This window comes from Misgurnus anguillicaudatus, chromosome 13, assembly GCF_027580225.2.
Source record: "Misgurnus anguillicaudatus chromosome 13, ASM2758022v2, whole genome shotgun sequence".
Taxonomy (NCBI): Eukaryota; Metazoa; Chordata; class Actinopteri; order Cypriniformes; family Cobitidae; genus Misgurnus; species Misgurnus anguillicaudatus.
The window spans coordinates 14485624-14500026 of record NC_073349.2 but is presented as its reverse complement, the minus strand read 5'-3'; the positions used below and the strand labels follow the sequence as shown (position 1 = coordinate 14500026).

Sequence of the window (14403 nt, the reverse complement as noted above, 5' to 3'; positions counted from 1 at the left end):
ACATTCTTTGATGTAGGTCAGCATAAAAATTCTTCACATGCATCCCAGTTCTTTTTGGTTTTTGTCTTTTGTGATGACTTTGGCCATCAATAAAAGCACCCTTTAAATCATGTTTGTGTAAAATATGATGCTTAAGAGACTCTGAGACTGTGAAAGCACATTAAAGTTTATAATGTAACAGGGTTATGCCACATTATTACATGACTCTGTTGAATCCTGATTGGTCAATCGTGAAATTTTGAGGTGTGTTATCATGAAAACAACAGTTAAAACTGATTTTACACCCCTTACCTGGTCATTACGAGTCATTTTGACCTGCTTATTTGTATAAGGGCGCACTCACATTATCCAAACCAAACCATGCCCCAGCGCGATTGTCACCCCTCCCTACTCCCCCAGGTGCACGCACTCACACTGTACTTTTTATCGATCCGAGTCCGGGCGCGCTTTCGTCATTAAGATGCGATTGTTTTGAAAAAGCAGGAAGTAAAGCTCTCTCTCAACACTGGAACCCACCGTAATGATAAGTCTGTGTTTTTTATTCGGAGTCGTTTGGTGCGCGATTACAGACAGACTCCTCACATGTCATCATATTGCTTAGTTGATCTATTCACGTAACCCCGCTGCGCGCATCAAAAGGTTTTTACGGCGGCAGATGAAGGTGAGTGGTTGCGCAGCTGACGTCTTCACCTTTTGAATCGCGCTCAGGCGCGAATGCGCTCACACCACAGCCTTCCGCGCCTGAGCCCAAGTGAACCGTGCTCCGGCCCACCTCTGCAACCTGGCCGTGGCGCGATTAACCAATCCGCGCCCGGGCGCGTAACAGCGCGATCACACTTGTCAAACAAACCAGGCTTTGGGGGTCAAACGCGCCCGAGCGCGGTTTGGTTTGGATAGTGTGAGTGCGCCCTAAAGGACCAATATATGCTACTTTTACAAGATACATTCAGACAGTGGCTGTGGGCAGGGCTTTATCAGTGTGATGTCACATTAACAAGAGAACAGCATGTCTAATTAGACTGCTTTGGCTTAATGTGTATGCATTTTTTATCATTGTACAGTGGTTGTGTTTAAACATTTATGTCCAAACACCTTGTAAAAGTGGATTTTGCATAATATGGGCCCTTTAATGTATCACACCACTGATGCTTTCTCACGTCAACAAAATATGTTATTGCATGCAATTGTTCCCTCAAATTTCAAAAAGCCATACAGGGCCTTGTCTTGACCAGGTTAACTTAAATACAACAGCATCGAAGAGAAACATAACTTTTTCACTTAATTTTTTTGCTTGGTGGGAATTTCGATATTTTTTTCTGCTATACAGTTTACGAAAGGTGCCTCATCTAGGTATCGCAAAGCGATTTGGGAGTCTGTTTTTTTGGCAAATGCAATAACTTTATGCGTAAAATTGCATTTAGCCTACAGTACATTCTGTGTTGTCCATTCTGAGGTCACAACATTTGGTAATAAAATGTAAAGTCCTGTTTTGACTGAAGCAAAGAAGTGCAATTTTACAACTCGAACTGCGAAAAGAAAAACACAAACCCGTTGTAGCTCATTTAGTGTTTCCAAAATCTTAAATAGGTGTACAATGCTTTTCGCTATATTTGAAACGGCTTGCAAAAATGCCATTGCAACCACATATGAGAGATGTTAAATAAAGAAGATCTTTTAAGGAAATCGCATATTACTTCATTTTGATTGTGTGGCAGTAAAAAGATGTGTAAATGTAACATTTTAGCAAAATAAAAAATGCTTAGAAATGAAAATCTGTCTCTGATTGTAAGTTAAACTAATTTGACATGCTTACTTCAGTTACTGGTGCTCATTAAAACTACATGAGAACAAAAAAAGGATATCGAGAGTCATATTTTGGCATAGCAGGTTAAATGTTACATCTCTACTTTTCTGCCAAGGTACTACGTGACATTAAAATATAATGTATGAGACATCTTGTTTACATTTTGAAGAATAAGAGACATCAGGAACTCTTGCCTGAAGTTGTTTTGTCACTGATGCATGACCTCGCTTATTCAAAACAGTGTAATGTTTAACTCAGCAAGAGTTGTGACTATTGCATGTAAGTCTGTACAGAATGAATTTAGAGAAAAAGTTAAGTTTTTTAACCAAAATAAATATGCTTTTTAGACGATTCTTAGGGAGACAACCATATGACTCTGACTTGTGCTTAACCCTTGTATTATGTTCTGGGTCAGTTTTACCCATTTTGATTTTTAAGCTCTCGTAAAAACCAGTTAACCTGTGATTTTATTCTTAAAATGTGTGACCTTTTTCTCATTTATGGCCATAAACATGCAAGCAAAGTTTGGATACGCTAATATGTTTTGAAATGTACGCAAATAATATTGTAACGATTTTGATGTTTGCGGGTCAATTTGACTCACATTTTTTTGTTCCAAAGCAACTGTACAGGGGTGCGTTTTACAAAAGCATCGTTAGCCAACGAACATCGTAAGTTCCATCGTTACTAACATTGTTCACCGATTTGGTGTTTCCCGAAACCATCGTTCAAAGGAACATTCGCAAACTGCATCGCTAACTTGTGCCGTTGGAACGACAGCTCTTCACCTGTCGTTAGAAGCATCGTTCCTTGTGAACAAAATAAGCAACAAACATGTAGTACAGTCTATATCCATCATTCTAAATATATTAGAATTTTATTTTACGTCTTTAAATTTGTAAACAAAATGAAAGCACTGCATTTAAAAACTGTGCATGTAAGACCCTGGGGAATCCCTGGGAGGAGTGACATAAGAGGGAACTTGCGCGTGAATTAAATATCTTGAAAATAAACAACAGATAACTAAATCACGATAACAAAATCAGTCTTCCGGTGCATATAAGTTATTTACAACAATAATCTGACATTAAATCGATTTGCACAGATTAATTCGTACTTCACCTACCACGTGACATCATCAACTATGGTGTTAAACCAACATGGTTCAAAGACGAATGTGCGACAAAGTTACTATGCTTACTATGCTTTCAGCTTTCATGCCAAGGTAGTTCGTTTCTCCAACAATGCATCATACTATGGTTGTTCAGCAACGAGTTACGTCATTGTTTCGGAAACGCACCCCTGACCCACATTAAATATATTTTTCAGTGTTTGTTACTATATTAGTGTTTTACTATTCTGAAATGGGGTAAAAATGCTTCTACTCATTATTTTCAGTACTTTTCAGGACTTTTATAGACACAGATTGGAGTAAGCTATCATTTTTATTTACAAAATATATACTTAAGTTATCTTTTTCTTCCAGACAATTTGTCACTCTTTCTCATTGAGGGACATGAACATGCATGCAAAGTTAGGATACACTGATGTGTTTTGAAGTGTTTTTTTAACACAAATACTGATTTTTTTAACGATTTTGTTGTTCGCAGGTCAATTTGACCCATATTTTTTTGTTCCAAGGCAACACAAATTACATACATTTATTGTCTATATGTTGGTGTTTTACTACCCTGAAAAGGGAAAAGTGAGCTTTTTCTCACTATTTTCAATACTGATAACGACTTCCTCAGACACAGAAAAGTAAAAGCCAGCTATAATTTCTATTTTCAATGTATATTAAATATTATGTAAAGCAGATGAATTCAGACCCACAGAAAATCCAAAGGTAAATACAGGTGATGCCAGTTGTGTCCTACAAAACATGACACCAAAACAAGCAACATTTGTTAAAAATGCAAGAAGTCAGAAAGCACATGCTTGCTGTGTGAACATCATGTCAACAGTGATTTCTTGAATTTGTTCAATGAGCCTCAAAAACAAAATCTGAGCCTGTTTAGGAAAAGAAAAGCTTATTAAATAGTTTTTCTTAGGATGTTTTAAACATAGGCATGCTAAAAAAAACATGTTGAATAAAAAATGTAAATGTTAAACGTTACAGCTGTTTATCTTCAACATTTGTTCAAAAAAACACGTTAAAAATTGTAATTAAATGCATTTTTAACAATCATAGTTTTATAATATTAACTGTTTGTAATGTGCGACAAATACTGATACTAAAATGGTCCTGGTCATACCTAATTCCATCTTGTTTTTCATAATGTGATATTTAGGGTATTGCATTAAATCCAATTAGGGTCCCGCTCCATCAAAATCGTCACAAAAATCGAACACAATACAGGGGTTTAGGGCCTAGATTATGATAATGTCTCTTGTTAACTGCTTGTCAACAGAAACTTCCTTCATCTCCACTCAAGTACCAGCTTTTAAACTCAAGCTTTTCCTAAATATTAATAGTGTATAAGTGATACGCATGCTGTACATTATATTGGAAACTAACATTAAATATTTAGTGTCTGCTGATAGATAACAAAGGCTTCACTAGATCGGTCACGGATGCATTAATGTATCCAATATCATATTCTTACATTATCATAGTGAGGCATAGATAAAATGATCTCAAACTCTCGACCAACTACTTCCTATCACATCACGCCTTCTTGCTTTTAAATTAAGCAAAGTGGGAAAAATTTATCGCTTTTTAAAAAGCTCACAATGCGTGCACTGTAAAAAAAATGCAGCATTTTAGTCAAATCATCATATATATTTTATTACTTTAACTTAACGAAAAACTTAAAAACAAATTAACAACTTGTTGCAATAGTAGGTTGACTTGACTTCCAAAATGTCATGCTGCATTTTTTTACAGTGTGCCATCGAAATGAAGCATGTGCATGCTTAAAACTTTCTGTTTGTAATGGCAGTAGATCGATCTTCATTAGATGCCTAGAACATAGATCATGGATTTCCCTAAGAGTTCCTAAGACAAAACAGGTTTAAGTGAATAAATCGACATGGGATTTCATTTCAGAGTAATGCTTTAAAAGCGTCACTCTCTGGAACAGCGCTGACCGCAGACATCCACTGAGGCTATTCAGCAACATTAGACATGTAAACCATTATTTGTTAGGTGCCCAAGGAGCGGTGGGTGATGGAGAATGGAAGATTACCCTATTTTAAAACCAGTTGCGGTATTGGTCGTTGAAAGTGTAACCTAATTATGTTCTTCTGGCAGCCTCTATAGTGATTGGGAAGTGGTGGTGCGAGATGGAGCCGTGTCTGGAGGGAGAAGAGTGCAAGACTTTACCAGACAACTCCGGTTGGATGTGCTACTCCGGGAACAAGATCAAAACCACCAGGGTGAGATGAAGGACACGAGTATAACTCGTGTGGCTCTTCACATTAGTCAAGTTGGTCAACTGTACCCTGTAAAAAAAGATTTATTGGTTCAACTTAAAAAGCTGCCTTAAAATTTTGAGTTAATTTAATATTAGTTAACTTAGTAAAAAGGTTGAATTAACTCAAATGTTCAAGGTAGCACAAACACTTACCTTTTTAAGTTGAACCAACAAATCTTTTTTTGCTGTGTGACTTTTGGCAGTACAGTGTGCAATGATAGATGCATGCACTCTTAAGCACGGAGTATAGTCCGTTTTTTTCACATGTACGCACCCGGTCGAACACACAGCCTTGCAAAGTAGAATTTATTTTACTCATATTAACGCATTTATAAAGTGTGCGTACACACAGATTTGATTGTAAAGTGTTCGTACAAAAAAATTTGCGGCAAAGTCAATTTTATAAAAACTGTCTGTAACGTAAAAAAGTGATTAGCGCCATGTCAGGGTCTGAGCAGACGTACGCACTTTTGCTTGTCCAATTGATTTAAACATTGACAGGTGCTCTATTGTATGTCAATGACATTAATTAGGCATTGTTTAAATCTGCAACTGTTCAGCTGCGGACAATTTAGAGCTCATTTGCGATTTATAGATTTCACATCTGAAAGTAACACTCTTAAAACAAATGTGTTAAAAACAACACAACATGTGTTATTTTTTACACATGTTCTGAGTGTGCGCAGGGACAACACATGTTGAGTTAAATTTAACACAGAATGTGTGTTATAAAATGCAACACAAAAATGTGTTGCTTCAGTAAACACATTAATGTGTAACTTTCTATTAATCTAACACAACTGTGTGTTACCGAGTAATTGTTTAGTTTTAATATTAAAGAGAAAAGAAAACATATGATTTGTAAAATCATAATTTAAATTATGAAATCAAGCAGACAACTATTGAATATTGTTCACAAACTATTTATTTGTAAAATAACAAATATTTGACAATTAATGCTTGCATGAAAATATGCTAGTACTCTATGTTGCTAGATGTATGCTAATTTAAATAAATGTAAGTGCAAGTATAATAACTTCAAACATACATTACATTGATACGTTTTAAAACACTATTTATAAAATAATTCATTGAATTTTAAAGCAACTGTGCTAAACATGTTGAATAGAACAATGTCTGAAATCGTTTCCAGCATGCAAATTATCAAAATTTTTTAACTTGTCCTGAAACATTAACATGTTATCTTACATTTAGAAAAATACTTAAAATGAACTTGACAAGTGTATTCAAATAAATTTTTGTCACAAAACATTTAGGGGCGGTTTCCCGGACAGTGGATTAGCTTAATCCAGGACTAGGCCTTAGTTTAATTAGGAAATATAACTGGTTTCAACAAAAAACATTACTGGTGTGCATTTTGAGGCAAAACAAAGGACACTGATATATTTTAAGATATGTCAGTGCAAGTGGTTTTCAGTACCGCACAGGTCAGATTGTCAACATCAGGTGGAAAGGCAAAAGAATCGTTCATTGCAACAGTTACGTAGTGGCCTCCATGTCCTGAAGAACCGTTTGAAACCAACTGTGGCTGAGCTGATTTCAGACACCCTTTGATCATTTAGTAAGCAAAGACGTCACACTGCTACCAGCCTACACAAATGAAACAATGAACATCATTAGAAAATGTTGTTGCATGAAAATGACTTATTTTATATGAAGTTTAGAGTCACAAAGCCTACCGGCATCAAGTCCCACAGGACTGACACAGCAGAATTCACACAGCAGAAGATGAACGAGTATCCTTAACATTGTATAACACAGCTCTCATCTGGGTTTAGTAAACATGCAGGTCACATGCAAAATATAAATGAGAAAAAATTATTTAAAAAGGATTACTTTTATATCGTATTTTGAATGTTACATTTTAAACATAATTTTCCAAATTAAACATTTGGAACAGAGATAGGAAATCATACCATTATGTTGACTGTCAGCTTTCTTCAATAAATGTCTGATGTCCATTTTCTTCTCTAAAGATGCTTTTTCCCTGAGTTTCTCAATAATTGTCACATTCCCATTTCTTCTTTCCCATCGGTAAGTCTGGAAAACTGTATGTCCCCCTTCAGTGAATTTAAAAAGAAATATTAATATTGGAATTATGAAACACTTTGTGTAAAGTTATCTCCATTTAAATGCAGAGTGCACAATGTTTGAAAAACGCTTTGGAAAAGGAGACGGGCCGACTACCAAAACACATTTATAGCCAATCAGCAGTAAGGAGCGTGTCTACTAACCGACATCCTTGCCGGGTTGCTTATGTGTGGGGCGGGTCTTTTAAAAGAAGGTCCGGATTCTATTGGGGTAGGGGCGTGTTTGTTTAAGTGATTTCAAATATCAACATTGGCTTTCAAACATTGTGCACTCCGCCTTTAAGTATATTACAAACACTGGCATGTCCAGAAATTGGGGATATTCCTTAAAGATTTCACCAATAATTGGTGATTTTGTCATTACCTGTATCCATCTTCTTTGATGACTGAAGGTTTGGTCAATGGCATTCTTAATTGATAATGTCCTCCCACTTCAACTCTGTTGAAGCTACCGTCTGATGTTCTGTAATCTCATTTTTATAAATCCACTGTGTGATGGCCCATCAAAAAAAAAAAAAAAAAAAAAAAAAAAATGCTCCTATCATGATCAATGCAAAAATAGCACTTAGTTAGAGTCAAGTACAGTTTTTATACACATTGTCAAGTAAGTAATTTCATACACATAAATGAAGTATGTAAAAGCATCCTTACGGTACATGTCCCTCTTTTTGACCAAATGAGACCATAATCCAAAAACACAATCTCCTTTGAGAGTGCCAGCTTTTCTTTTTCAGATGGATAGCTGAAAAAGATTAAAAACAAACATTGACACAAGAATTGTGATTTACATCTAGTTTTATTTAGTTTAGTTTTATTTAGTTTTATTTAGTTTTAAGTATTACTGGGCAGTATTTATAACTCAATAGTGCAAAAACACTTTACAGCAAGTAGCACAAAAATACAAAAATATTATTCACGTAGCAATTTAGCCCTACTGCAGTGAAAGGTTCGTGAAGTTCGACTCTTAACCTTAGACCCCAACTCACCCAGTAATTAATTGCGTCTTGTCTAACTTTATATTGAACGCGAGCGGCGCGACACGAAAATAAAAAACAGTATTATAAAATGTGGCTGTGCATCATCCAGAATGTACAGCATCACCGATTAATAATGAGTTTTACCGTCTTTTGTCTCGTCATGCCGCTCACAGGTGTACAGTACGTTAGGTACAGTGATGTGCATACTGTTCCACCATGTGCTTAACCAAACGCGACGAGGCGTTGCGATAATCGAAAGGCATAATTTATAATGACCCGTCCTATAACGTAAGGACATAAACTGAAAAAAAAACCGTTACCGCGTGTCACGTCTATTTAGGACACGGTGTTAACGATTTACTTTACAGTGCTGCAAGCAAGTGTCACACATATTACTAACACGTAGTCCAATGTGCCTTTCATTAAACAACAATGACTGTTAACATGAATCTCCAAACGTAACTTTGCAAAACGAGCGAGCATTTAACGTTACCATAATAACGTTTAAATTAACAGTCTCCTGCACAATTAATACGAAAGTTTCTTACACTATATGAAAAATAGATATCATATTATAACTGTAATTTTTAATTTAATTTCTTACCTGATGCAGACAGGAACATTCGTCACGTCCTCTTGACTGGAAAGGCGGTTGGAAAAGAAAGTCACTGCGCAAGCGCAACACAATAAGCGTTGTGTGTTTGTTTTTTCAATAAAACAAATTCAAAACAGACTGCCAGCCAAGGCTCAATAATAATGACCATGATTTTCATAATAATTAAATAAAAATAACACACGCAAAAAATACAATTAAAAATACAATAATGCGTAGTTGTCTGTCCATGTGAAACGTCATCAGCAGATTCGTGTGAACTAGCCACCAATGGAAGAGAACGCCTGCATAATGTTTGAAATATTACTCTTATTGTGTCACAAAGTGTATGTTCAAAAGCTTTTTAGGCGAAAATGTATGTATAAAAAGTTCAAATTTGCGGTCGGTTTATAAAGAGAGCGTTTATTAAAAAATCTGCCCCGACTTTTTCGGATTTCTGATCCAGACAACCAACGGGTACTTAGCGCTCATGTACCCCGCCCAACGCAGCTTGATCTCGGCAAGTCCTTCTGAAAATCACCGCTGGCCGCTGGGTGTTATGTGTTAGTAGTGGTTAACAGTGTTATATATATTTTATTTTCGGTACTGTCTTATGGACAATCTTTGGTCTCATAAATATATTATCTGTTCCTGGGCAAATCGTTTTGACTAAGGACAAAGTTGCATTGTAAAACTTTATATTTTTTATTTAACTTTGTGGTGAAGTGCAGACTTATTTGTGCTTTTGACCGAACTTGCTTGTATATTTCCTGTTGCACAAACATCTTATACTTGATAAAGGAATGTGTTATATATGATATTTGGTTTTTATAACAAACAAAAGTACAGGATAATCAGTGTCCGTGCACGCTGCCTAAATCACTTTTTTTATGAAAACGACAGGATATAGTGTTTTATATCACATTTTTTCGTGTTAATTCGTTTAAATATAAATCGTCATTAAACTACAATAATTATGCATTTCATTTTATTTTGTACTGGTTAACGTGTTTTACACATTCATTGTGTAAGCAGTAAAGCATAATATTTACACATTATGTGTCAGTTCCAACACAAAAATGTGTTAGAATCCTTTTACACATATTTTGTGTTAATTTTTAACACATCAATTTTAAGAGTGAAGGCATACCCACGTTTTATGAATCACACATGCACGCTTTTGAGAAATGATCCGTAATTTGGGACGTTTTCTATGCAGCATTTTATAAATGAGCCCCTTAAATAATGAGTATGCCCAAATCACTATATGACTAGGGAGGGCACTGAACCCTAATGCCCGTCTTTGCAACAGGCCTGGTTTGAATGTTTCTACACTATAATGTTTCATTAGTGACGAATAGAAAAAATAAACTTTAAAACACAAATGTGATTTTTCTTCCTTTATTTTTGGCCAGAATACCCATCCATACCCATCCTTGTAGCAAACAAAGGTTCACTGCAAAGCTCATGTTGGAGGAACTTAACAAAGGTTTGTGATTTAATTTTTTCTCACCTGGTTTGACATTGTGTGATCGTGTGAAGGCATAAAGTGAGACTTTTCTGACTCTGAAAACTGTAAGCCCTGTTCGAACATGAACAATAGCTGAAAAGTAGTTATTCCTTTATTATACACTGTAAAAAGTGAAAAGTTGTATTCACTTAAAAAATTACATCAATTGGCAACACCTAAAAAATTAAGGGTTTTCAACTTATATGTTTAAGTGAAAAATTTAAGTTGAATAAATTATGTTACCAATTAAAGTAATTTGTTAAGTTGATCCACTTTTTACTTTAGTGTATAAACGGTTTCAGCGGTAACAACATAAACAAGCGCCACATGAGTCCGATGAAACCGTCTATACACTGTTGCTAATAATATGTTAATAGTAATACACTCACCTAAAGGATTATTAGCAACACCATACTAATACTGTGTTTGACCCACTTTCGCCTTCAGAACTGCAATAATTTTACGTGGCATTGATTCATCAAGGTGCTGAAAGCATTCTTTAGAAATGTTGGCCCATATTGATAGGATAGAATCTTGCAGTTGATAAAGATTTGTGGGATTCACATCCAGGGCACAAAGCTCCCATTCCACCACATTCCAAAGATGCTCTATTGGATTGAGATCTGTGGGGGCCATTTTGGTACAGTGAACTCATGTTCAAGAAACCAATTTGAAATGATTCGAGCTTTGTGACATGGTGCATTATCCTGCTGGAAGTAGCCATTAGAGGATGGGTACATGGTGGTCATAAAGGGATGGACATCCGAAAACAATGCTCAGGTAGGCTGCGGCATTTAAACGATGCGCAATTTTCACTAAGGGGCCTAAAGTGTGCACAAAAAAACATCCCCCACACCATTAAACCCCCACTACCAGCCTGCACAGTGTTAACAAGGCATGATGGATCCATGTTCTCATTCTGTTTTCGCCAAATTCTGATTCAACCATCTGAATGTCTCAACAGAAATGGAGACTCATGAGAACAGGCAACATTTTTCCAGTCTTCAACTGTCCAATTTTGGTGAGCTCGTGCAAATTGTAGCCTCTTTTTCCTATTTGTAGTGGAGATGAGTGGTACCCGGTGGGTTCTTCTGCTGTTGTAGCCCATCCGCCTCAAGGTTGTGCGTGTTGTGGCTTCACAAATGCTTTGCTGCATACCTTGGTTGTAACGAGTGGTTATTTCAAAGTTGCTCTTCTATCAGCTTGAATCAGTCTGCCCATTTTCCTTTGACCTCTAGCAACAACAAATAATTTTCTCCCACAGTTGTTTGGCTGATTAGATAATTGCATTAATGAGAAATTGAACAGGTGTTCCTAATAATCCTTTAAGTGAGTGTATATAAAAATCATTTTCTAAAGAATCATCCATCTTTTGTTTTTAGGGTAACATTCAAGATGACTTGCTGAATGAAGTTATCCAACCTCTAAAGCAACAGTCTCATATGACATGATATGAAGAGGTCCTCTGCTCAAAAGTCCATCCGTCTTTTATTCTGACTAACATGGACACAGACTTTCTGAGAAAACCTCTCGGCGTGGTGAACACTGCTGGTTCATTATATTGTTTTTGTTTGACAACCGTCAAATATTTGTTTTGCCCTGTGAGTTTTGGATAATTACACTCGTATCCATTTGTGTGGAGTGCACTCAAACCAGCTTTACTTAGCTTGAAATAATCTTCAACTGTAATATCCTTGGATGCTATCCGGTCTCCAAAAGGGACCGAACAAATGACTTCTCCTGCTGTATGTAATAATATCAACTTTCCATTTATGTGGATGGTAAACGGGATGATTTTTAAGTGGGGTTGATTGATACTCATCAACTAAGGACACTTGGCACATCAGCTGTATTAAAAAAGCTAATGGTCGCCTGAACGTGGAATTACTGATCCTGTCCAGTCCTTCTTCCACAGATGTCTCTTTGTTTCAGTGAGAGACTTCAGAGTGAATTGATATGATGTAATAATAAAAAACCAAATAAGTCTTCGGCATGATTACAGTGTGGAAAGCTGTGAAATTAGGTGAAAGAAATGTTTAAAAAAATAAAACGAATTCAAAACAGGTGAGCATTATGTGAAAATTGCATTTGATTGTTGTGTTTGCAAACAGTGTGAAAAGCAACGAATGAAAAAATACTCAAGAGGCTTATTTACATATTCCCATTTGTTTTGTATTGTGTATGGCTTTGGTTATATTTTGACAAATTGAGCAATCAGGGCTTAACTGAAGTGTTATGAAAATGAACGTCTAATGAAAAACTAATAGACCATCGCTTTGGTAATAGTAATATTTAACATTTACATTTACATTTAAACACTGTGAATCTATTACTGAAGTTAATGAAGCCTGATTGAAATATGCTGGTGCATGCACATATAAAATACCATGACATTTAAATATCCTAAATCAAATTCATTTCCCATTGTTCATTAAATTGATAAAGACCTATTAAGATCATGTATATTGGTAGTTCTGGTCTCCTGAACAACTGGTTTAAACTGGGAAAACAGTGGTCCGGTGATGGATCTATGGAGCATACAGACAGCACTGAAGGACATTCAGTGGAAATTCTGACACCCGCTGGGACATTTTCCTGTCGTTTATATTCAGAAAAAGTCCTCTCCACTCAAGCAGCAGAGGGCCAGAGCACACATACTCACTCTGAATATGTAGCTCCAGCATTTTAAGCAGGGAGCCCAGATCATAAGAGTTGTCAGCATGCAGAGAGGAGCTCTAACTACAGGCTGAGTGAATACAGATCACTACATTTACAGTCCTTCACGCAGGCAGGCGGAGGATGAACTTTAACCCTCACCTTCACTGAAGCATTAGTGGAATTTCAAATAGGTGACACTGGGGTATCAGAGTGGAAAAATGAATATACAGAAATCTTAAGCATATATCAGCATTTTATCCTTCAGGCAGAGCTTTTCTTTGATTTATAGTCGTCTGGTGCAAAATTAAAAAAACAAAAATGTTTGTGACCATGCATGTGAAATCCAGGCTAAAGTCTCATAATCTATGATCAGATTATGAGCATCAAAGTTGGATTTTTTTCAATCTTTGATATGCCTTTACTCAGTCAATATTAAATATATCAAGGTCATGGGTGTCAGCAGCCAAAGAAATGCGTGTGGCTCCAAAACATTTACTGCAGTTCATGCCATATTCTTGTATTATGGTACTTGTTGTGTCACAGGAACGCAACAGGCAATAGTAGTAAAAACACACAATGGAGTTTAACCCTCATATTATGTTCCAGGTCAATTTGACCCGTTTTGATATTTAAGCAGTCGGAAAAAACAGTTAACCATTTATTCTTGAAATTTTGTGACTTTATCTTATTTATGGCCATGAACATGCATGCAAAGTTTGGACATGCTGATATGTTTTGAAGTGTACCAAAATAATTTTGTAACGATTTTGAGGTTCGCGGATCAATTTGACCCGCATTTTGTTTTGCTCCAAAGCAACTGTATAGACCTAAATTAAATATATATATTTAGTGTTTGTTGTTATATTAGTGTTTTACTATCCTGAAATGGGGGTAAAAATGCTTTTCCTCACTATTTTGAGTACTGAAAAAGACTTTTACAGACACAGATGGTAAAAGTAAGTTATCATTTCTATTTACAATGTATATGAAATACTAGTTACAGTTTTCTTCCAGAAATTTTGTCACTTTTTCTCATTTAGGGCCATGAACATGCATGCAAAGTTAGGATAGACTGCTGTGTTTTGAAGTGGGTTTTTTTAGCACAAATGATTTTTTGGTACGATTTTGATGTTCGCGGGTCAATTTGACCCATATTTGTTTGTTCCAAGGCTCCAGAAAAACGCAGAGTTTTTTTGTGATTGTTGCGGGCAAAAATCCTCGATTTTGCCTCATGTTTTCTTAAAAAATGCGATGGAATATCCGGGATATTTATGCAATTTATGCGATGGAGTTGCGGGAATTTGCGAAAAATGCGGAACTTGCAAAAACTGCGGA

General features: G+C 36.1%; 1 protein-coding gene and 2 long non-coding RNA genes across 4 annotated transcripts in view; 1 reads left to right on the top strand and 2 right to left on the bottom strand.

The window, feature by feature from the left end:
- tafa1a (TAFA chemokine like family member 1a) overlaps nt 1-12473 on the top strand; it is a 59616-nt gene extending 47143 nt beyond the window's left edge. For both annotated transcript variants that reach the window (XM_055189113.2, XM_055189114.2), the window contains exons 4-6: nt 5058-5182; nt 10316-10389; nt 11793-12473. In XM_055189113.2, coding sequence (XP_055045088.1) covers nt 5058-5182; nt 10316-10342 — 152 coding nt within the window. In that variant the 3' untranslated portion in view covers nt 10343-10389; nt 11793-12473. The remainder of the gene's footprint in view (nt 1-5057; nt 5183-10315; nt 10390-11792) is intronic.
- On the bottom strand, nt 6128-7292 carry LOC129413528 (uncharacterized). Its single transcript, XR_012373068.1, has 3 exons — nt 7158-7292; nt 6921-7009; nt 6128-6831 (listed from the first exon to the last, which is right to left on the bottom strand). It is a non-coding gene; the product is annotated as an uncharacterized lncRNA (long non-coding RNA).
- LOC141369391 (uncharacterized) lies at nt 7392-9158 on the bottom strand. The gene is made up of 3 exons (XR_012373067.1): nt 8913-9158; nt 7983-8073; nt 7392-7869 (listed from the first exon to the last, which is right to left on the bottom strand). It is a non-coding gene; the product is annotated as an uncharacterized lncRNA (long non-coding RNA).
- Nucleotides 12474-14403: the final 1930 nt, after the last annotated feature.